General features: G+C 45.4%; 1 protein-coding gene and 1 non-coding gene across 2 annotated transcripts in view; one reads left to right on the forward strand and one right to left on the reverse strand.

The window, feature by feature from the left end:
- The window catches only part of DPYSL5 (dihydropyrimidinase like 5), a 96,991-nt gene that overhangs the window by 43,376 nt on the left and 28,563 nt on the right, over nt 1-25,052 (forward strand). The window contains exons 3-5 of the mRNA XM_032652691.1: nt 21,005-21,163; nt 23,173-23,352; nt 24,168-24,236. Of these exons, the coding sequence (XP_032508582.1) occupies nt 21,005-21,163; nt 23,173-23,352; nt 24,168-24,236 (408 nt within the window). The remainder of the gene's footprint in view (nt 1-21,004; nt 21,164-23,172; nt 23,353-24,167; nt 24,237-25,052) is intronic.
- On the reverse strand, nt 7,517-7,624 carry LOC116764843. Its single transcript, XR_004353052.1, has one exon. It is a non-coding gene; the product is annotated as a U6 spliceosomal RNA (small nuclear RNA).

Consider the following 25,052-nt stretch of genomic DNA (forward strand, 5'->3'; position numbering starts at 1 on the left):
CACACAGCCTGTGGCACTCAGGCCCAGGCTGTGCACCCCGATAGACTGCCGCTGACCTACTTTGCACCTTCTAAGAAAGGTAACGGTTGATCTGCTTTAAGCATCTGGGTTTATAATAGAATAATAACCCCAAGGAAAAGCTCACCCTTGTGATCAGCCTATAGAGAAAGAGAGATCGAGTTGCGCCTTTTAGTTCCCCTCTGACAGATCCGAAGGGCCTTGAGCTCTGCACCCCCTGAGCTATGGCCTGCCTGTCAATTGGGCGGCAGCAGCCAGGGCTGGGAAAACAAAACCGTTGAAAGCCTGGCTTTTCTGAGAGCATCTGGGTCTCCGTTGTACCGGGTCTGAAGGGGTTTCTCTAGCGCTTCTTTAACACACGCTTTGCCCGCCTCTGCTTCTGTTAGAGGCTGGGGCACGCTCTGCCTGGCTCCCCTTCCTCTGCCCCCCTTGCTCACAGCCCGGGCACTCCATCCTCCTCCCCGCCTCCTCCATGCCTCCAACCTGCAGGCCCCTCCCTCCCAGAGGCCCAGAACCTGGTCTCCAGAGATGCCAGGACGCCCTGCTTGTTAAAAATGCCCCCATGGAGGAAGGGGGTTATCTCCTGTGGGAAGGCAGGGGCAGGAGGGGAGGGAGGAGAGCCAGTGACACCAACTGTGTTAATAAAGGTCTAGGGGGCTTCCCTGGTGGCGCAGTGGTTGAGAGTCCGCCTGCCGATGCAGGGGACACGGGTTCGTGCCCCGGTCTGGGAGGATCCCACATGCCGCGGAGCGGCTGGGCCCGTGAGCCATGGCCGCTGAGCCTGCGCGTCCGGAGCCTGTCCTCCGCAACGGGAGAGGCCACAACAGTGAGAGGCCCGCGTAACGCATAAAAAAAAAAAAAAAAAAAAAAATAAAGGTCTAGGATTTCACTTGGGTCACGGGGGTCTTTTATCATTATCCTACTTAGCTTACTCATAAGTTATGCTTATTCTTTGGTGTGAATCTAGTATTACATAATAAGAATGTTAATGCAGGCTGCTGAGCCCCACCCCACAAGTGGCTCTCTGTGGCCCGGTGGGAATATCGGAATCAAACTACAGGCACAGCCCCTTCACTAAGATGGTGACAGAGGGGGCAGCAGGGACAATGGGGAAATGCTTCCTAAGATGCCTTTTCTGCCTCCCACTTCTCCAAAAATAGACTGAGAACCACTGTCTAGGCCAATGGTTTTCAACCTTTGGAAGCAAATTACAGTAAAACTACTTGGGGAATTATTTTAGAAATACATGTCCATACCCCTCCTCTCTACTGCCTGCACCCGCCACTCCAGACTAATGAAATCAATGTCTCTAGGTCTGCCTCTTCCCCCATCTGTATTTTTTTTTAATTTTTTTTTTTAATTTAAAAAAAAATTTTTTTTTTGGCTGTGTTGGGTCTTCATTGCTGCACGCGGGCTATCTCTAGTTGCGGCGAGCGGAGGCTACTCTTCGTTGCGGTGTGCGGGCTTCTCATTGCAGTGGCGGAGCTCGGGCTCTAGAGTACAGGCTCAGTAGTGCCTACATGGGCTTAGTTGCTCTGCGGCATGTGGGATCTTCCCGGACCAGCGATCGAACCCGTGTCCCCTGCATTGGCAGGCAGATTCTTGTCCACTGCGCCACCAGGGAAGCCCATGTATTTTTTTTTTAAAGCATCCTTGATGATCCTAACACTAGCATGCGGATTATTAAGGAAACTTCTCGGCTATTTTGAATGGCACGTTGTCCTGGCTGTTACTCCTGTTGCCTGTCTGACCCTCACCTTATGTGCCAGAATGACATCTGAATCCCCTTTGAAAACTTGGGCTTGTCTTGCCTCCCCCTTGCCAGTATTATTTATTAGTTTCTCTCCTTCTATTCACATTATAGGGTCCCATTATTGGGTTCCCAAGCCCCAGCCTGGGGCCTAGAACCCCTGTACTTGCTAAGTGTCCCTGGTGCTGTGCTCTGCCCTCCTGTCTGTACCGAATAGGCATCATCAATGAGCGGCGGATTGGCCATGGTCAAGATGTCATCAAATGGAAATCCAGCTGGGTCTGTGCCTCTTTGAGGACCCAGAGACTCTCTCTTGTCTGTGCCAGGGCCATCTGGTCACTGAGACAGCCTCCCACTAACTCAAAACCATCAGCAGCAGGACATCTATTCTTGTAGTCAAACCACAAGGGGAGCCAAATCCTAACCCAAAGAGTGTTTGTCTAGAACAGGATCAGCCTAGCAGATGTACGGTGGCACAGGCTAGGTGGCCTGCCACTTACCGCCCCCGGTGGAGGGTCCTGACCCTACCTCCCTCCTCCCACTGCAGAGGACTAAACCTATCAGAGTCCTGGGATATGACCCGCTGGGACATAAATAAATTCCCTTTGTTGTCCAGCCTGCCAACCTTCTTACCAAGGAGCCCATGTATCCATTGGGCAGACTGTTTTTGCTATTTTGCCTTTGAAACTTGCTCTTTGGGCTTTAAACCTTTAAATGCTGCTCACTTCCTTTCTTCTTTTTTCTTGACTCTGTTATTCTGTCCATTTCTGTTTAATTCTAGCCAAAATCTCTTTCCAGTCTTTTTGCTCTGCAGTAACACTTCCTGCTTATCGGGATCCAGACTCATACAGTCTTGCTTATTAAGTGATGTTCCCAAGTTCACTTCATTCCGGTAAAAAAACTGGAGGGATCTTAGAAATATAGCCCCACCCTCCCATTGATAGGGAGAGAGAGTGAATGAGTTGCCCCAGGTCCCAGAGATAGTTGGACCAGACTGTAAGTTTCTCAGTCTGAGGCCCTTTTCACCACACCACTCAGAGGATCCTGAAACCCCAGATTCTGGACAGTCACCCCTTTCAGACAGCCTATGACCCCTCAGTAGGCTGCATGCAAATAGTTAACTCGACACTGTGTGGCTCCAAACTTGCCTGGACCAGATAAAGGCATCAAGGAACTGATGCATCAGGCAGACAGCAGAGTAAGCTCTCCGCCTCCCCAAGATGGCGGCTTTATAACGCACCACTGTCCCTAGAGGAATAACACTGATGTCAGTGCCTTAGAGCTGACGTTTTTTACCTTTACAAATGGTTGTTGTGGGGATTAAATGAGTTGATGCGTGAAAAACACTGCACACAGTGCCTGGCACAGAGTACGTGCATGATAACTGTTAGTCCCCAGGCTGAGTACCTGCTTCCACCCTAGGCCTGGCCTTGACTCTGCCTGGTTTCTTGGGTTACTTGATCCACCCACTTTGGCTTTGCAATGAGATTGTTCTACTGTCCATCTAGTGCCCGTGCTGCCTATGTCCCCGGCTTTGCCAGCAGGGTCATGTCCTGCTTGAGAACTTGCAGTGGCTCCCTGTTGTCTAGTTTGGAGTCCTAGATCTTCACCCTGGACAGCTCACCATCTGACCTTGCCCTCTCCATCCAATCCTCACTGCCCACGTGTGCCCATCCATCAGGAAGGGGGTTTTCTCAGCCCCCTTCGCTATGAATGTCCCATGCTCGCTCCTGCCACCCCTTCCCACCCGTCCACAGAAGGCCTTCACGACCTACCAAGCTCATGTTACATTCTTCCTCCAGCTAATTCAGCCCCAGGATCCACTTTCTTCTCCTCAGCTGAAATAAAGTGTCATCCTGGGGCTTTCAAATTGTTTCCTATGTGAAGTTTGTCTCTCAACTGGATTGAAAACTTTGAGGGGCAGAGACGACGATTTATATTTAACTCGTGACTCACCACAGACTCACAAAGATTTAAACATGTAGTACAATAGATGCTCAGGAAATAGTTGAATGTCTACATAGGGTGGCAGTCGTGAGCCCAGGCTGGGGTAGACGGCCAAAGTTTGAATTTCAGCTCCACATTTACTGGTTGTGTGATTTGGACGAGTTAATCTCTCTCTGTGTTTCTGTTTCCTTCTCTGGAAAATGGAGATTATGATAATACTTTATGTGTGTTGAGATACTACTGGTAAAGAACTTAAAACAGTACTTGGTAGTTCCCTGGCAGTCTAGTGGTTAGGACTCGGTGCTTTCACTGCCGTGGCCAGGGTTCAGTCCCTGGTTGGGCAACTGAGATCCTACAAGCCACGTGGCCAAAAATAAAAAATGAATAAAAATTTTAAAATAAAAAATATATTTAAAAAATAGTACTTGGTGCTTACTAAGCACTATATGAGTGTTTGTTAAATAAATAGATCATGGGGCTTCCCTGGTGGCGCAGTGGTTGAGGGTCCGCCTGCCGATGCAGGGGACGCGGGTTCGTGCCCCGGTCCAGGAGGATACCACATGCCGCGGAGCAGCTGGGCCCGTGAGCCATGGACGCTGAGCCTGCGCGTCCGGAGCCTGTACTCCGCAATGGGAGAGGCCACAACAGTGAGAGGCCCGCGTACCGCAAAAAAAAAAAATAAAAATAAATAAATAAAAATAAATAAATAAAGAGATGGTGGTGATTGAGGACCAACCCCTGAAAAATCCATTTGTGAAGTTTCCTCACAGGCATACGTATTAAAGTGTTAGACATCAAATAGGAATTACAAAATTGGTTTCTGTCTCTACTGTCAGGGTTGACTGTGTGTGTTATAGATTTCAAATGGAGCCTAAATAGTACTGGTGATGACTTCTAGATAATTTTCTTTCTCTTTTCTTTCTCTTAAAAACAGAAATATCCAGTCATAAACTCAGCACGTAGCAGGAGCTATTTAAAGATGTCCTGCTTCAAATCAGGTATCTCGTATAACAAAACCTTGCTGGCAACTTTCACTGTACATCTATGTTAATTGGCAGGCCAACATGTAGGCCAGGTTGACTCTTCTTAGAACAAATGTAAGAGAGATCTATCATTTCTTATAAATTTTTACATCTAGCATTGGAAAAAAATCTCCCATGGTGACCAAGCAACTCCTCATTTCCTAGAATAAGAGTGTTTGCAAAGAATTGATCCATACAGAGAGATTACTGCTTTTTAAAACCTTTGGTTCAAGAATAGAGATAAATGTACCCTTTGTGATTAAACCCAAGCATCTTGGAAACCTTTCATGTCTCATACTAGCTCTGCTTTTATACTCTCATCCAGCATCTCTGGGATTTAAAAAAAGATAGAAGAAAAATAAATCGTGTATTGTATGTATACTTCAGTGATACATATAGTATATGAATGATGTATTTTTCTTCCTCCTATTTCTTTTCGTAAAGACTGAATACTTTTTAATATTTCAAGAAATATTTGAATATGGCCTTCTGGAAGGCTTCAAAAATCTCAGTTGAAAATATCTCTTCTCCTCACTGAGGTTGCCTCCTATCTGAAGTGGCCATATTTCTGTGTTGAATGTCAGGTGCACATCTTAGAATGGTTCACTGGCAGGTAGAAATGTGTGTAGACGCTGTATCTTCTCCCTTACGTGGTTTCCGCCTCATTGTTCCCTCAGGTTATCCCTGTAGCCAACCATGTTTTTCTCTCCTTCTGATCCTTTTTTATTTCTTGTTATTTAAAAATTAGGTGCCGTAAGGATCCCTAATTGGTGACTATGTGAGGATAAAGCTGTAGGCCGGCTATAGTTAAGAACTTTCTCATTCACCAGTGTGGTTCTTTGTTTGTTTGTTTGTTTTGGCTGTGTTGGATCTTCGTTGCTGCGCACAGGCTTTCTCTAGTTGTGACAAGTCAGGACTACTCTTTGTTGTGGTGTGCGGGCTTCTCATTGCGGTGGCTTCTCTTGTTGCGGAGCATGGGCTCTAGGTGCGCGGGCTTCAGTAGTTGTGGCTCGTGGGCTCTAGAGCACAGGCTCAGTAGTTGTGGTGCACGGGCTTAGTTGCTCTGTGGCATGTGGGATCTTCCCAGACCAGGGATCAAACCCATGTCTCCCGCATTGGCAGGTGGATTCTTAACCACTGCACCACCAGGGAAGTCCCTCATTCACAAATGCTTATCTCTCACACTACACACACACTCACACACTTAGACACTTTCACATACTCTCACGGTCGCACACTTACACACGCACTCTCACATACACACACGTGCACTCACTCGTGCACACGGTTTTAGAGCTGGAAGTGCCACTGGAGATTAATGAATTCAACCCCTCATCTATAAATAACTTTCCTCTTTAGATTTAAACTCTCCACAGTGTTCTCAATATTTAAAAATAAAATTAAGCTTGATGAATGTTGGTGAACTCTATTCTTCGGAAGAGTACGTACAGAATGAAGAAGGTCATGATTGGGTAGCCCAGGAAGCCACTTTTTTTTTTTTTTAATCTATGTGTTATGGTTTTTTTTTAAACAACTTGATTAAGGTATAATTGACATACAATAAGCCACACATTTTTAAAGTGTATGGTTTGATACACTTTGACATATGTATATACTGCGAAGGATCACCATTAATATAATAAGCACATCCATCACCGCCACCCCCCCCAGCCAAAGTTTCTCGGTGTCCCTTGTAATCCTTCCCCGCGCTGGCAACCACTGATCTGTTTTCTGTCACTGTAGATTAATTTGCATTTTCTCACATTTTTATATAATGGAAAATACAGTATGTATTTCTTTTTTGGTCTGGTTTCTGACTTAGCATTATTAAGTTTTTGGCAACTACAGATAAAGCGACTATGAATATCTGTGTACACGTGTTTGTGTGGACACATGCTTACATTCCCCTGTGTAATTACCTAGAAGTGGGACGCCTAGAATATATGGTAGGTGTACATTTAGCTTTTTAAGAAATTGCCAAAGTGGTTTCCAAAGTGGTTGTAACATTTTCTGTTCCTTCCAGGCTCCACATTTTTGCCATCACTTGTTATGGTCAGTCTTTTTAATTTTAGCCATCTAACAGATATATCAGTGGTAGCTCACTATGGTTTTAATTTGCACTTCCCTAGTGTTGAATGTCTCTACATGTGCTTATTTGCCCTCTGTATATCTTTGGTGAAGAGTTCACATCTTTTCCCTATGTTTTGAGTCATTGGTCTTGTTTTCTTTTTTTTTTTTATGAAATGTAAAGAATAGGTAAATCTTTATTTTTTCCTTTCTAGTTTTATGGAAATATAGTTTATATACAGCACTGTATAAGTTTAAGATGTACAGCATAATGATTTGACTTATATACTTCATGAACAGATTACCACAATAAGTTTAGTGACCATCCATCATCCCATATAAATACAAAATAAAAGAAAAAAGAGGGACTTCCCTGGTGGTCCAGTGGGTAAGACTCCACGTTCCCAGTGCAGGGGGCCCAGGTTCGATCCCTGATCAGGGAACTAGATCCCACATGCATGCCACAACTAAGAAACCCGCATGCCGCAGTGAAGGTCCTGTGTGCCACAACTAAGACCCGGTGCAGCCAAAATAAATAAATTTTTTTTTTTTTTTAATAATTTTTTTTAAGAAAAGGAAAAAAAAATTTTCCTTGTAATGAGAACTCTTAGGATTTACTCTCTTAATGACTTTCACCTATAACATCCAGCAGTGTTAATTATATTTATCATGTCATACATTACATCCCTAGTACTTATTTACCTTACAACTGAAAAATATGGAATGCTTCAGGAATCTGTGTGTCATCCTTGTGCAGGGACCATGCTAATCTTCTCCGTATTGTTCCAAATTTAGTGTTGCCAAAGTGAGCACTGTTTGTCTTCTTTTTATTGGGTTGTCAGAGTTGTTTATATGTTCTAGCTACAAGTCGTTTGTTGGGTACATGTTTTGCAAACATTTTCTCCCTGGCTATGACTTACCTCTTCATTTTCTTAACAATGTCATTGGAAGAGCAAGAGTTTTTCATTTTGAACTTCAATTTATTAATTCTTTTTCTTTCATAGTTTGTTTTTCGTGCTGTAACTGAGAAATTTTTGTGAAATCCAAGGTCACTAAGATTTTCTCCTATGTTTTCTTTTAGAAGTGTTATAATCTTAGCTCTTACATTGAGGTCAATGATTCATTTTAAGTTAGTTTTTATATATGGTATCCAGTAAGGGTTAAGGTTCAGTTTTTTTACATATGGCTATCCAATTGTTCTAGCACCATTTGTTGAAAAGATCATCCCTTGTCAAAAATCAGTTGACCATATATGTGTGGGTCTATTTTTGCACTCTCTTTTCTGTTCTTTTGATCTATGTATCTATCTTTACACCTATACCACAATGTCTTGATTATGATAGCTTTAGAGTAAGTCCTGAAAGCCGATGGTGGAAGTCTTCCAACTTTGTCCTTCTTTTTCAAAGTTGTTTTGGCCATTCTATATCCTTGGAAGCAAACTTTTTTAGTGCAGGCTGTAAACCAAAAACTTAAGAGAAGAGTAAGCTCAGTGCATTAACCAAGCACTTGATAAACATTCTCAGCCCTTAGCATGGTCTCTTTCTGTTAGCCAACAGTTAAGAATTTTCTTTAGAATCTTCTGAAGTTATTTGGAGAGAAAAAAATCTGTGATGTGTGTGTGTTAAAAGGAACTTAACTGAGTGCTGGGGGTTCAGATGAGGTCCATGAGGATGTTCCATGATACTTGGCTACATATTGATCTCAATATATTTTCTTCACGTGACCCATATCTTTATGTATAATAAGTTGTGATGGCGTCACAGGGAAGCGTTCATTCTGCTTCCTCTTTGTCTTACAGTTAGTCAGTGGAGAACAGAAGTGGGCCGGGGAGTTCTGAGTGGACCAGGTTAGGATAAAACTTACATGAACTGAAATTCTAACCACTGAGCTGTTGCCACCCTCTCCCCTTCCCTCTGTCAGGTTTCCATTCTGTTTGGTACCCTTTGTTACCACCAGGCCTGGGCTGTAGCTCTTTCCTGGTTTGGTGCCCTGACTCTCACTTTGCCAGGCTTAAGATAACTAGGACTTATATTCGGGAGAGCACGCTTGTTCTGAATCTCTAAGCCCCGGACATAGTGGCCCATCAAAAAGTCTACTTTTCCAGCTGTGTGGAAAATACAGTGTTCAGCCTGGAGCGTGTGGAGCCTCTGACAGGCTCTGGGTTCCCAGACCCCCAGGTGGCATCTGGCAGTGCATGGCTCTGCGTAGGACCTGCAGCTACGTTTCCAGCCGCTGTCCCCTCCAGGAGGGCTGCACTGCCCTGTCAGGCCCAGCATTTCTGTATCCCTTATACACGTATCGTCATCTTTAAAGCCCCCCTCAGGCAGGCCTCATTTTCCTTCCTTTGCAGGTGGAGAAGCTGAGTCTCAGGGAGTGAAATGCCTTTCCAAGCTAGCAAGTACAGGCATAGGCCTCCCTGCCTCCCAGAGCAGACGCCAGCCCGCATTCCCCAGCATCAGCACCTAGCACGGCCTCAGGACAGCCTTCCTCGGCGGCTTGATGGCACTATTATCACTGAGCTTTGCGACCAAAATGAAGACTCGCCAACACTGGAGTAGATGAGGGAAGGAGAGCAGATGGGGTCACATGTGGTTTATTTCTGGACTGTTGACCAACCCCTCGTGTCTGGCATCTTTGGGCAGTCTGGACTTTTAATAAAGATGGTCATGACCTGCTTACCTGTAAACTTTCCCGCTTTGGGATTAGAAGGGGCTTTGCTAAGGAGGAAAATGACAAAGGGCGTCTCCGGGCCCTATTTTAGAACGGTTTCCCCTGGCCCCCCGGCTTCTCAGAAGCTGGCAGCCATGTTCTCTCCGCCACACAACTCTCTCTGAGGATCATCTCCGGTCTCCATGGTAACTGCATGTCGGGAGACAGCCTGCTCTGTTCTGTGGCTTTGTATTAAACACAATGATTTAAAGTGGATGCTCGGCAGTGAAGATAATCATTCTGGATTAGAGAGATGCCTGGAGATCCTCATTTCATAATTTTAGATGTTGGCACAATTCTCAGGTTTAGCCCTGTAATTGAAGCCCAAGCCACACCTACCCCTCTGTTTCTAAACTGCAGTTAGGTCCAATTTCACTTGGGCTTTTCTCCGTCCTTTGACAGAGGAATCTAGGAGCCAGGGAGCCCCGCAGTCAGACCAGGGCTATCTTGAGCTCTAGAAGGGGCGGCATAATGTAAAGGAAACCTAGGATGCTAGCGGCAGATAGACCCTCATTCAGTCTGGCTGCACGATTTCCTCTGTGCCCCATTTTTCTTATCTGTAAGACGAGAGGAGTAACCTCTACCCTACAGAGTCATATATTTTTAAATTTTCTATTGTGATAAAATATATATAAATAACGTAAAATTTATCATTTCAGTCATTTTTAAGTGTACAGTTCAGTGACATTAAGTACGTTCACAGTGTTGTCACCACAATAATCCATTTCCAGCACTTGTTCATCTTCCCCAGCTGAAATTCTGTACTCCGTAAATACTAACTTTCCCATCCCCCACTCCTCCCAGCCCCTGGCAACCACCATTACACTTTCCATCTCTGTGAAGTTGACTATTCTAGATACCTCGTAGAAGTGGAATCACACATTTTTTTGTCCATCTATGACTGGCTTATTTCCCTGAGCATAATGTCCTCCAGTTTCAACCATGTTGGAGCACGTGTCATAATTTCTTTCCTTTTTTAAGGTTGGATAACATCCATTTTATGGACGTACCACATTATGTTTATTCATTCATCTGTCGATAGACACTTGGTTGCCTCCACATTTTGGCCATTATGAGTAATGCTGCTATGCACACGGGTATACAGATATCTGTTTGAGTCCTTGCTTTAAATTACAGAGTCATTCTGAGGATCAAATAAGATAATAAATACGAATAATATTAGGAACGTTGCACAAAGCAGGCTCTCAGTAAATGTTCATTTCTCTCCTGAACGTGAGTTCAGCCTAGGTGCTAACTGCCACAGTGGTCCAATGGCTTCCACGGGAGTGGTGTCACTTTTTGCTAGCTTCTGTGTCCCCGGGACATGCTAGTCTGTTGGGTCTGGGAATTAGCACAATTCATTCCCAGGTTTAAAGGAAATGTCTTAACCACAGAAATGTGCATCGTCTTATGATAAAAACTATGCATCCTTTTACATTTCTCCCACCATTTGGTATTCATGTATTCCTAGTTCTAAAATGAGAAAATGTTAGGGCTGATGTATATACTTCCTTATCTGTTGTCTATTTTAAGTATACCAGGTGGGAGACCCTGAATCTGCAGTTGGGATTGCCCCAGGCTATGAAGCTCTGTGCTTAGTTGCTATTTGTTGGTATCAAATCTATTCTCAGGGTTACGGAAGAGTATGAGATTTGGAATAAAAATACCTGGATCCCAGTCTTGGCTTATGTCTCAGAAACCGAGATGGTGAAAACATCTGTCCAACACGGTGGTCATGAAGCTTAGGTGAGGGCAGCACTTGGCTGTGCAGGTGACCCTCTCCTGGAGCACTTCGTGTTGGTCTGCATCCCTTCAGGAGATTTTCTCCGGGTCTAGTTTCATCCCAAAGTTTCTATAGTGGGGGTTATTCCCCTGCTGCCCTGGGCCCCTTCAGGGTTGAGAATCCAGAGCGAGGAGCCATCTTTCCCTTTGCAATTAGCTTTCCTGCCACAAGGCCACTGCACAAGCAGCCCTGGAGACAGCGAGCACCTCTTTGTCTTCAGGAATTTGCAACAGAAGCGAAGGGGCAGCAAGAGCTCTTGCACAGCCTGGTCTGACCTGCGCCTGACCCAGCTGCTCCCCACAGCGTAGCAGTCAGGCCTGTTCTTTATTGATGGGGCTGAAGGGAGGAGGGCGGCTGGGGATTTCACACTGAATCCCTACCTTTCTGTCTCTCAGCAGCGCTTGCAGCTGGCTGTGTCCTGTGTGCCCAGGGTCTACCTGTTGAGCAGGGGCCAGGCAGGCTTATATCAGGGCTTCCCAAGCAGATGTGTTCACTGTCCCTGAGACCGGAAGGCTACCCTGGTACGCTCGCATCTGGGAAGGGGAGCTTGGGTTTCCCTCGAAGACATCTTAACTTCTAGGGCAGCTCACCTCTTCTTGAAGCCAGTGAGCCAGGGAGATTGTTGCGCTGGTGACAGGGTTTTCTTGGCTTCCATAACCCCATGCCAGCCTGCTCTCCCTTCTGCCTCTTGACTCTCCTTTCCAGTCTCCTTCCGTGGTCTTGTCTGTCTTACTCCTCTCCTCTGTGGTTGCTTCTCAGGATCCTATCCCAGGTTGCCTTCTCCCCCTCCCCACCTTCTCTCCCCAGGTGATCTGTCACTGATGACTCCCAGGCTTACAGCTACAGCCTAGACACCTCCGTGCACCTGCCCCAAACCCAACGCATCCACCACAACCCCACTCCTCTCCCGGGGACCCCTCCTTCCAGGAACGGCACCCCCATCCTCCCAAGCCAGAGCTTACTGGCTCAAGACCACAGGACTCCTCAGCGATAAAGCCAGACCTCGGACCCAGGTGTGCCAGGCTCCAGAGTTCAGGCCTCGCCCACCAGAGCACCCTGCCTTCACGTACCATCGGAGAATCGAACTGTATTTCTAACAAACATAAAAGTTCAGATGTCACTCTAAGCCCCAAACCAACTCTGCTCTGGGACCCCTCCCCATTTTTGGCTGTGCTGGACCTCCACCTGGATGCCTGTGTCAGTCCGTCCCTGGACTCCCTACTCCCTCAGCAATCCCAGCCTGCTTTCTCTGTCCCAGCTCCTGGCTTCATGGAACTGACCCCTTATAATATGGCAGGTTTACTTCAGCCCTCCCTCGTTGATGCTGTAGTGCATTTCCCATACAGTTTTCTTAAACCTCGTCTTGGCTCAGACTGACACTCCTAATTTTCCCAAAACCTTTCCTCTGTTTTGCTAAGAAGTCTGGGACCAAGGGCCTGGGCACCCTCAGCCCTCCTCCATGTCACCTCAGCTCATCTCCTCCTCTATCCATCCCCCTCCTAAATGAATGGGAAGAGATGTCCTTCCCAGCCTAGTAGATATGAATATCAACCCTCAGTTTCCTCATCTGAATAATGGGGAGAATAATACATATTTTTTCTTTTTTTTTTTTTTTTAAGCAGAGATCTTCTTAGAAGCCCATATGATTTAAATTTATTTATTTATTTATTTATGGCTGTGTTGGGTCTTCGTTTCTGTGCGAGGGCTTTCCCTAGTTGTGGCAAGCGGGGGCCGCTCTTCATCGCGGTGCGCGGGCCTTTCACTATCGTGGCCTCTCTCGTTGCGGAGCACAGGCTCCGGACACGCAGGCTCAGTAATCGTGGCTCACGGGCCCAACTGCTCCGCGGCATGTGGGATCCTCCCAGACCAGGGCTCAAACCCGCGTCCCCCGCATTGGCAGGCAGACTCTCAACCACTGCGCCACCAGGGAAGCCCAATAATACATATTTCACAGGACTGTTGTGAGAATTAAATAGCCACAGAGTATGTGCTCAATGGATGTTGGTTATAATTAGCAATTTTCATCTGCTCCATGGTCCCTCCGTCAGCTCTGCATTAAGATTTCTAAAGACTCTCTTCCCTCCTAAATTTGGTTGTTCCTCTCCTGATACTATTTTTTCAGCCACACAGGCATAAAACCTCTCCTGTTATTTACATCCTCTCCTCTTCTGTCATCAAACCTGGCGGCTACTTCTTCCCCGAAACAGGTGTCCCATATGTCATTCATCCCAGTCCGCAGGTTGGGGTCCATCATCTCAGCACTGCAGTCGAGTTTGCACTGAGCAGTCAGGGCCATGTTCTGGAGTCTGATTTTCATACCCAGAAGCCTGCTGTGACTACAGACATGTCCAGGGATGGGGGTGACCAGAGTCCTCTCTGTAAATGTGCTCCTAAACCCCACACTCCCGAAGCCCCCTCATCACCACCACCTCCACACACACAAGTTGCTAAACTTTGCTGATTGATGGAATCCAAGTTCATCAAGGTCCACACAGTTTGCCTCAGCCAATACCAAAGATCTATTCTCTGTCCTCTGGCTGTGTCGCCGGCTCTGCCCACATCATTTCCTACCCCAGAGTGTCTCATCCTGCCCCCTTCCAGCTCTCAGCCTGCCCATCCTACTGTGTCCTTCCCCTCCTCTGGTCTGTTGAACTTGATGTTGCCGTCTCCATTGAGGAATGTTATCTTGTGCTGCTTTGTACTCATTATTTTGAAGTCATTTCTATTAGAAATGAACGTTTTTCCTGTCCTATTTGCTAACTGGACTCTAAGCGCCTTAAGGTACTTATATCTCTCACTTCTTCTGGAGCATCTGATACATATAACACGGTGTGCACATTCATGCTACCTACAAATTATGCTTATTGTTTATTAACTAAAATAGCTATAATGGTAGTATAAGTCACTAGTATTTATTGGGCTCCTACTATGTGCAGGTGCTGTCCCAGGTGCTTTACGTGCATTATCTCATTTAATCCTCATGGTAACCCCACAAGGGGTGTATTATTACTCCATTTTACAAATGGGGAAAATGAAGCTCAAAGAGATTATATAACTTGCCCAAGATCTTATAACCATAAGTGATGGAGCTAGGATTTAAACCTAGATCTGCCTGCCTTAAAGTCTGGTTCTTGTCACTCTACTATTTTGCCTCTAAATATAGCATTAATGTGTTTTAAAAATGACAAGCCAGGGACTTCCCTGGTGGTGCAGTGGTTAAGAATCTGCCTGCCAATGCAGGGGACACGGGTTCGAGCTCTGTTCCAGGAAGATCCCATATGCCGTGGAGCAACTAAGCCCGTGAGCCACAACTACTGAGCCTGCTCTCTAGAGCCCGTGAGCCACAACTACTGAGTCCGTGTGCCTAAAGCCCGTGATGTGCAACAAGAGAAGCCACCGCAATGGGAAGCCCGCAAACCGCAACGAAGAGTAGCCCCCGCTCGCCGCAACTAGAGAAAGCCCGTGCGCAGCAACGAAGACCCAACGCAGCCAAAAATAAATAAATAAAGTAAATAAATTTTTTTTTAATGGCAAGCAGGTTAAGTGTGGGATAATGTCCTTTTCCCAAGGTATATTGCAGATTGAATGTTGCCTGTCTCCTCTGCTGAAAATTCAAAGAATGAAGGGTGAGTTTTAGATATGGTAATGCTTAACAGTGAGAGCATTGCAAGGTCAGAAGTGGGACCATGCCCTAGATGAAGTAATAGAGGCTGGGACCCAGAAGGTAGGAGTGAAAAGTAAAAGGAAATTGAGAAGTGCAGTTAATTATAAATGTGCAATTTGCTGAAGAATGAGCTCAACAGGTCAAGAAAAGGCTTGGGAGCTATCTGTAGCTAGAGGGACAGTGGGTGGTCCCAAGGAACAATCATGTATCACTTGGTGTCCTGGAGAAAAGCTGGTTGCAGGGAGGGTTTGTGTTGTTTTGTTTGTTTTTCAGAGAAAAGGGACATCTGATAAAAGGTGTTGGGGAGACTCTAAAAGAGGTTGGAGCAGTGGTCAGCATTCAAGCGGCCTTGAAGGGAATTATCGGAGAAAGGGTTGGGGTCCTGAGCCCCCAGTGCGAGCTGGATGAATTGACATTGAAGCCGGCGTAAGCCTGTTAAGAGCGTGATCTCCCTAGATCAGGTCAATGTAGCTGATAAAAATGGACTCCTTGTTTAAATACTATTAAGAATTTCAAGATGACAGCAGAGATTAAACCAGGACAGAGCCAGTCTGAGCACAGGGCACTGTGGGGCTGCCCAAGCCACATACCCACGGAGCTGGTGTTGGCTGGTGGGCGTATGTTGCAGGATGAGAAAGGTGTTTACTGAGTGCCAGGCATGGTTCTAGGTACCGTACATACATCACCTCACTTGACGAAATGCTCAGTCCCTTCTCTGGGGAGTCTCTCACATCCCAAGGAGTGGTGCTGCTTAAGAGCTGGCTTTCCTGAGGGCCAGAGAGCAGCTAACAAGATCCCTGAAGGGCAAGGAAGTTATTCAGAGCAAGAGAGAAACCACTGATCTGGTTATTTTTTTTTTCTCTTCTACTTTGAGCGAGTATGAATAAAAGATGGAAGATACATTCAATGTGAAAAGAAAAGGAAGTGGTTCAGCAATTCCAAGAGAAGCAGATCCATCTGAACAAGTGATGGCTTTCTCAACTGCATTAAGAAATGTCGAAACATTTGCATTGGACTTAGTTTACAAAGCACATCCAAATACTGGTTATTTGATTCTCAGTGTAGGATTGTTCCCTCTGTGAAGATTGAGTTGCCCTTAATCTATACATCTAGATACTCCAGACCCTGCTATTATGATTCCAATCACCTCCCCCCAAACACACCCATTTTCTGAGCACTAGTGTGAAAATATGTTCACAGGAAGTCCCTACGCCACCCCCAATGAAAAACAACAGGGTACAAAGTTTGTGCCTTGATCTATTGGTTCTTGGCCTTGGAGCCAGAGAACCAAGCCTTTCCCTTTGGGGGGCAGGGTGGAGGGGTAGAGAAAAAACATGGCTACTGGGAACTCAGCAAAACATGATTACAGCTGCAGCAACAGAGAAGATGGTACAGAATGACTCTCCGAAGATCTTTGTCCTGACAAAACCAGGAAAGGCCAATGCACTGTTCTTTCCAACGTTGTGATGTCAGCAAATAAATTATATCTGAAATTTCTTTCCAATTTGCTGAGCAGGTCCCTGGTCAATACGGAGACCGCCATGTGCCCACAGTGGTCTGATAACTTCTGAAGCATAAAGATGACATTTATAATAACAGGTTTAGGTTGAGTTCAGTACAAGTTCCTGCCAAGCGTATGCCTGGAAACTGTGACATAAAATGGATTACCATTAAGAATATTGGTTTTAAATGTAAAATAGATAGCTAGTGGGAAGCATCTGCATAGCACAGGGAGATCAGCTCGGTGCTTTGTGTCCCCCTAGAGGGGTGAGATAGGGTGGGAGGGAGACGCAAGAGGGAAGGGATATGAGGATATATGTATACATATAGCTGATTCACTTTATTATACAGCAGAAACTAACACACCATTGTAAAGCAATTATACGCCAATAAAGATGTTAAAAAAAAAAGAATACTGGTTTTTCTTAGGGAACAAGTGGATGTGACATGACTGGGCATCAAATAAACCCAGATTTACCCAGCGGTATGTCATAAATATCAAAAACAAAATAATGGTAACCCTTTGAAATAGTAAAATTATGTTCCATATCCTGCCAAATATGTATGATGCTGCTGCGTCTGTTGGTTAAACAAATGGTCCTAAAGTCCATATTAACTTAACAGTGAGAGATGTGAAGCCTCACGTTCACAACAGAAATGAACGCCACATACACAGTGGGGAATGCTTGGCTGGACAGAAGTTTATGTCAAAAAATAAGGGCCTGGGTCAGCCCTTATTTTTATGGCCACTTCAGTCAGCCACCAGGCTCCAGTAGGCCCTAGTGTGTTAGCTGTTCCATGGTCGTGTCTGTCTCCATAAATGAATCTTAATTCTGTCAAATAAAAAAAGCAAGTTGCAAAAGGACATGGACGGTATAATACCACTTGTGTACGTTTTTCAGATTTGCAAAACAAATATAGTAAAAGCATAAAAACATGGATGGGAGAAATTTATATCAACCTCAGGGTTAAGGGATGGGAATAGGATGGAGGGCTCCAGTTGTATGGGAAACATTTTCTTTCATTTTTTAAATTAAAAAGCATGTAAGGTAAATACAGTAAAAAGCTAACATCTGTTCAATTTGAGCAGTGGGTTCATGGGTATGTGTTGTATTATGTTCTGTACTTTTACTGTATGGTTGAAATGTTTCATACATAACTTTAAAAGAAAGTATTTTAAATACATAAACACGGTTAACTAAATTTTAAGTAGTCTTAGTTTCCTCCAAATTAATTTTTTTATGTATACAGTATTATGAAAGTAATATATTCTATGAAATAAATTTCAGAAAATTAGAAAAAATAAATTACTCAGAATCTCATCATCCAAAAACAGTCATTGTTAATGTTTTGGTAGATTTCCTTCTATTTTTGTTTTCTTTGTGTGGGGGTGTGTGTGTTGAAACATACTTCTAAGTATCTTGGGTAGCTTATTGAATTCTGTCTTTTCACTTGTTATAGCATCACCCTTGTTCCATGAGAAGACTTAGCCTCCATGAACATCATTTCTATTGATTCTTCAGATCTTTCACAGCTTTACTTTTCTTGCATGAAGACAGTTATGAACATTCAGCAGCCACACAGTCACCTTTCCTTTTGATTATCGTAAATATAATCCTTTCGAAAGCCTCCGGAACAGGATTGCATCACGCTCTGCTGTTGATTTGTACAAGGCTGTTTTGTGTGGAATGACAGTAAAAAGGTCTGTCACATCTGTGATATCACATTCCTGCGAAGACTGAGCTTGTCAGCATTCATCCCGTGGGTGGGAACTGTGCATATTTTAGAAGCCAGCTCTGTGTGCATCTTGCCTGGGAGGAAAGCAGCACTAGTGCATCCAGCATCTGGTCTGGGATCCCGAACCCGCAGCTGGGAAAGTGTTTACTGATCCCATTAAACTTTTACTCTGAGGCCTGGGGTAACAGCAGTAATGATTTTTCCAGATATTTATATGCCCCTTCCCAGCTTATGGAGGTTCTCACAACCACTGCCACCTGGGCTGCTGTGGGCCCCCAGCGGTGACTGCAGAGCAGAGCAGGCACACGGGATTACAACCAGCAATTGGGAAAGTCAGGACCTCTGCCGGATGCTTCTGACTCCATCCAGAACTTTTCAGTTACTATCCTTGGACCCAGGCAAGAGGAGTCTCTGCCATGGGCTCTGGGCTACAGGCAACTCCCCCATGTCTGCCCAGAGCCCACTGTCCCAATCCTGGACCACACTCTGGGGCCCTGGAATCCCCTGACAAAGGGCCTGAGCACTGCCAGGGCCTACATTAGCCTGAATCTGTCCTTCTGGGGGCCAGACCACCACTCTGTGCACGCCTAGCCCCAGGGTGGCATCTTGCAGGAGTGAGCAGAGCTTAGATCCAGGGGCTGCAGGACACATAACCGGAGTTGGAGAGTATGGGCTAGAGGCAGGCGCAGAGGCTGAAGGCCAACATCCCCTAGAGTGTAGCTCAGAACTGCAAGCATTCTGAGAATTCTGAACTCAAGCCTGGCCTTCTGAGTCATTATGAACATTATCTGTTAGAGTAGGAGAACAGAGTATACGCTGTGTTAACAGTTTGTTAGCTTGACCTGTAACTTTTAACTAGAGATTCAGCAGGTAGACCTCCTTTTCTACTCTCAGAAGCCCACAGATGCTAAGAACGGTCTTGGCTCTCTTATTCCACTGTGCTGTCTCCATATTCCCTTTTTCTTCTATGCAAGTCTACAGACAGATGAGGGAGTGCAAATGAAAACAATCTAGAACCACAGAAGTAAGACAATTTAGTGTGTAACATCCCAATATACCAGACACCCCCGTGTCCACACATAAAAGCAAGAAATGCATTTCAGGACAAAATAGAGTACAACCACCTGCTACGAGGGTGAAGCATTCTGGCACAATCCAGCAAAATCAGAAATAGAAGCCGGGTAGTAAAGCTACAATCTGCTGCTCTTCCCCTTCTCTCCGTCTCCCACATCACAATTCCTACGTGTGAGCCTCAGAACTAGCACCCTCTGTTGGTTGCTTTAAGTTATGCAAGAAGTCAGGCCCCTGCGTTTCCCAGGACAACAAGGGCAGTAGTCTCACCCGCCCAGCCAGGGTCAGCGTGGAAAATCAGTGTTGCAAGAGCTTTCATTGTAATTGTTGCTTGGCCGCTGAACTGAATTTTTTTTCAGTCCCTTATTCTCCAGCAGTATTTCTGATTCGTGATCAATGATTTAACTGAATAGAGAAGCATGAAATCATCAAGACAGTTTCATTGTGCTGTTTTCCTCCCATACGGAAAACAGAGATAAACAACTAAACTCTGAATAATGAAACACACATATTAGGACAAAACTTTACAAAGTGATGATTCTCTTGACTTTCACAGCTCTCCAGCAAGGAAGCTGGTCCCATGGTATAGGTAAAGACTCTGTAACAGAATATTTAAAAAATAAATAAATGAAAAATTTTAAAAGAGAAAAAACATACTTGACCTCTTGCATCACAGAGGTCAAGTAACCGGGCTGAGGTTACCCAACTGGGAGGTGGCATAGCAGGGACTTGAACTTGGAGCTGATTCCAGTCACTGTAGGGATCCAAATAAAAGAGTAGGTTTTGTCCAAATTTTAATTCATCAGGAAAAGAGAGTCACCTACATTAAAGCCCTCATAAAGTTTCACATATTATGGGACCTGTCTCAATTTTTATTTTAATAAAGTTTTTTGGAGAACAACCCATTAGCCTGGAATAGCCTTTGGTCAATGCTAGTTTAGGAAGCTCATGGAGGTCACCTGACCAAACTGGTTTTTAAAAAAGTATGTGGGGGCAGACCTTTAATACAGATTTAGTCATTATTCCTGGGAGCATTGTTTGTGGTTGCAAATGAGACCTTTTAAAGATTTCTTTTTAAGTGGTATCTCGTGGAGATTGTGGATAGGATCATTTTTTCACCGACAGATCGTACGGGGACCTAAAATGCTCTATCTCAAACAAGACAGATGGAAATGAAGTTAATGTTCTTGGAAAAACTGAAGACAAAGACCCTGATGTGAAGATGCCTGTAAAAACTTTGAATAGAATTGTTTCATGAAATGTGAGCGAATAAAACAAAATAATATAGTCAAATTAACATTTTACTATGGTTTACGTATATACGTGTAACTAAAGTAATATTACAAACAGACTTATATTACATTATGGTAGACATTTGATTACATCATCTATCTATTCAGGTTGGTCAGAAATTGTCTGGGGGGAATCTTCCCATTTGGAAATATAGGCGCTGGTAACACACTAAGTCGTTTTTCCCAAGCACTGAGCTGCAACCCAAGATGAAGAAGAAGCAGGTTTGTGTGCTGGATCCACAGTAATGATGAAGATTACACCCTGGCTCCTGTGTTGACAGCTCCTTACATTTTCCCAAACCTTGCTGCACTTGGGCCTCTCAGCCTCTTGTGTGGGAGAGTCTGTGGCTGTCCTGAAGGCCCACCTGAGGGCCCAGTGTCCCCACGTCAGCGACTTGGGTGCGGGTAGAGATGTGACGAGATTGCTTTTCCCGTCTCCCTCAGGCAGCACTAGTTGGAGGTACCACCATGATCATCGGCCATGTCCTGCCTGACAAGGAGACCTCCCTTGTGGATGCCTACGAGAAGTGCCGGGGTCTGGCTGACCCCAAGGTCTGCTGTGACTACGCCCTCCATGTGGGGATCCCCTGGTGGGCACCCAAGGTAACAGCACTGGGTGGAACCCCAGAAGAAGAACCAGTGCTCTTTTTGGCAGAGGGGCCATCTGGTGAGAGCCCGCTGGGGGGGTGATGCTGTCCTGCGGTGTGGAACACCCCTCCCACCTCCATCCTAACTCCTCCAAATGCCAAAAGAAAAAACACTTATGATTCTATAAGGGGGGAGGCCTGTTTTGCTTAATTTAAAGAGCCAGTTTTCCAGCGCTCTGACCACAAGGCGCTCACCATGTCCTCAGCATGTCCTGAGCTCTACCTAAGGTGTCACTTACGTAGCAAACCCTAAGGGGTTGCTGCTGAGTAGCAAGCTCAGTAAGGGTCAGCCCTGAGGGTCACATCATTTTGTGCTTGGAGTGACAGCACTGAGGTCTCAGAACGGAGGGTCCCGTCCTGGCTCAGTGCCACCTGGTAAGAATGGATTGGGGTGCTTTTTTCCTGCTGGGCCCCAGCTCCTGCTCTGGGCACCCTGAGTTTGCTCCTGGTGTGTGGCTCCCACTGGACCCTTTCTCAGCTCAGCCTCTGTGCCCCTGGCTTTCCTGGCCTCCTGTTGCCCAGGCCCCAGGGCCAGAGTCCAGTCCCTGCTCCCCGATTCCCTCTTCCTCGTTCTTCCTGAGTACAGATATACAGGCATTTAGATTTTGCTTCACTTCTGGAGTTTTACTGCTTCTTGCCCCAGGGAAGCAACCTGGATATTCATTCTTTCATCAAGTGCTCATTACTCACCGTGTGCCACTCAGTACTTGAGCGGGTGCCCTGGAATCGTAACAATAAATAAGCATTAAGAGATTTTGCAAAGTTCTCCAGCTGTGGATCCTGATCTAAAGGGCCTGGCTCCATTCTGAGACAGTGACTTAAAAGCCTGGCTGTACTTCTGCCCTCAGGTACAAGCCTTGAGTGTGGGGCTTACACAGTCTCTTCCATTATATCCAAACTGGTGCTTATGAAAGGCCTTGGAACCCCCCAAACTCACACATGAAGATCCCCCTCCTGGTACCGGCTAAAAGGTACAGACCACACTGAATGTTAGCCATCCTTTATCTCAGATGGAAGTTTTGTCCACTTCGGACACCCTCCTGGATGGGCGACCCCTACCCTGAGCCTCTCTCCTTTCCCTCCTCCAGTGGCCTGGAATAGAGAGGGTCTGCTCAGATTCCCAGCAACACTGAGGCCAAGTCAGCTATCCCTAAGTCCCCAAAGGTTGTGAGGATTTTCATGCATCTAGAATTTTTAATTCTTTTTTATAATAACCAATTTTTTTTCTAATTACAGATTTTAAAAATAGAAAAGAAAGGAAGCACATAATTCAGTCACCCCAACACAATCACTATTGTTATTTTAGCTTATTTCCTTCTGGTCTTTTTTCATAGTAACTCTTTCTCTTAAGTGTGAGCATTTTCCACCTGGCTGCATGGTCTTCATGACCATCAGTGCCATGGCCACTGAATGTTCTGTCAAGTAGACGAATCACAATTTATTTTCCTATTGTTGGACCAATGTTTCTTCCATTTTTTCCTAGTACAAATAATGTTGGGCTGAATCTCCTTATTCACATAGCTTTGCTTCATGTTTGGCTTTGTCCCTAAGTTAGATTTTCCCCAGGTCTCTGGATTTTTAGCATTAGTACGCCTTCTCTGTAACATCCCTTCTGTTATGGGGGCGGAGGGAACTGGCCACAGGTGTAAAAGTCATTAGTGCATTTACCAATAAGGCTGATTTGGAGGCAGAAACACAGGACAAGCTTATGTGATAGGAGAAACATGCCCAGATCTCGTTTCTATATTTGTGTCACGCTGGACAATTTTCAAAACACTTCCGCATCCATTTGCTCACGTGACCTCACAGCAGCCCATGGAGTGAGAGGAGAGTGAGATACTGCAAGGTTGCGGGTGGTCATGTGGCGACAGAGCCACCTCTCCTCCGCGCTGGGCCAGCGTCTGCCAGTCAGCCTCTTGGCCCTCTGTACTCACGTGGCATTGCCTTTTATATTCTGCTCTCCAGGTGAAAGCAGAAATGGAGACCCTGGTGAGGGAGAAGGGTGTCAACTCGTTCCAGATGTTCATGACCTACAAGGACTTGTATATGCTTCGGGACAGCGAACTGTACCAAGTGTTGCACGCTTGCAAGGATATTGGGGCGATCGCCCGGGTCCATGCTGAAAATGGGGAGCTCGTGGCCGAGGCAAGGCAGTAGAGAATGTTGGGGGAAGTTGGGGGAGCACCAATAGAGACAGTTCTCTGGGGGATTCCTGACCACCCATGACCCTCCCTACAGGGTTCAGATAAAACAAATTATAAAAGAAAGTGTGAGGTGGTAACAGCCCAGATGACAGATCTCTGTCCGAAAATCCAAACTTTTCTAGTGTCTGTAAAAAACAAATCTCTCTGTATAGTCCAAAAGGGTTTCTAAGTCTTGGATGATGATGTCTTCATTCAAATATGATACTTAAATTCCATTATCACAGAGGAATTTGGAGCACCTCTAAGAAATATTTTTAATGAGATGTGACGTACAGAATAAATAAGGGTCAACATTCCACTTTCCTGTACCTCCTCAGCGGACCTGAGGTATTATAGAGATCTTCTCACTGGTACCAAGACAGACAAGCCCCTTTGTACTACTGGGTCTTAAGTAGGATACTTGAGGTAAAGGTTAATCTAGGCATCTGTGGAAGCTGGAGATTTAACTAGATTTCCAGTGAGGAAATTCTGATTTGCAGATCAATAAACAGTGTTTGTCTTTAGTGTCCCAGGCCTGTTGGCTGGTGACTGAACTGTATTTTTAAGAGGAAAAGATATTTTCAATCATTATGAAGTGAGGCTCAGGGGATCCCTGTCCTCATCCTGCCCTCGTTCTAAGATGGGTGTTACGGAAGTGAGAAAAACAGCAAACCTATTGGAATGGGCTGTGCTGAAAATATTTTACTGTCCCTTGGGTTCAGTATTTTTTTGTATCTCTATGATTCTCTCAATTTTCTTTCTTTTGCTCTTATTTAGGGTGCAAAGGAGGCGCTAGATTTGGGTATCACAGGCCCAGAAGGAATTGAGATCAGCCGTCCAGAGGAGGTGAGGAAGATATCCGTGTTCTTTGTCATCACCTTTCCTATAGATTCACAGAACCTTTAGGATAGAAGAGTCATCGGTAAATATGAGTTGTATGGTATTGCTTTCTTCATGGGTGAAATTCCCATCTGGAAGCTTCCCAGGGAACAACTTCCTCCATGCTACAGCCGACCTGCCCTTCAGCTTCCTTGGGGAAGACAACTTTGGGGAAACAGACCCACCTCATTGGGGGCTGATTTCAAGGGTCTGAGGGAGGCCGTGTGAACATGCCAGGGGTTGCTTTGGCCAAAATTGAATCGGGAGAGAAAAGACAGACTGAAAGGGCCTTTAGATGTTAGAAGAAATTCCAGACTATAAGCCAGTGAGTTGGCATTTTGGGGCTGAGATCCCTTTGAGCATCTGTGGAAAACTTTGGACCCTTCCCACTAGAAACGAGAGGCACATGCGTGTCTGTGCTCTTTCCCCCTTTTCCTATTCGTTGCTGAGATGGTGACTAAGCCCTGCTCTCCCTCTGCCCTCTGGTTTTATCCTTGCACAGTTTTGCAGGGTGTCGACACAAATGCCCCCAGGTCCCCCTTGCTGAAGAACTCGGCTCTGGAGGATCACGTTAGATAAATAATGTGTTCTCGCCCTATGACCCTGTTCGGACATGCCTTACCAGTGGTGAGGGGAGAGCTATTTTCCATTTCTTCAAAGCCTTAAATGCAGAGTGGTGGTTGGATGTCCATGAGAGACTGATGGGGAGGCCTTGGGGGACGAGGAGCTGGAGACAGGATGTGATGGTTCTGTCATCAGACAGGAGCCAAGTCAGCCTACAGT

The sequence above is a fragment of the Phocoena sinus genome, chromosome 13 (assembly GCF_008692025.1).
Source record: "Phocoena sinus isolate mPhoSin1 chromosome 13, mPhoSin1.pri, whole genome shotgun sequence".
Taxonomy (NCBI): domain Eukaryota; kingdom Metazoa; phylum Chordata; class Mammalia; order Artiodactyla; family Phocoenidae; genus Phocoena; species Phocoena sinus.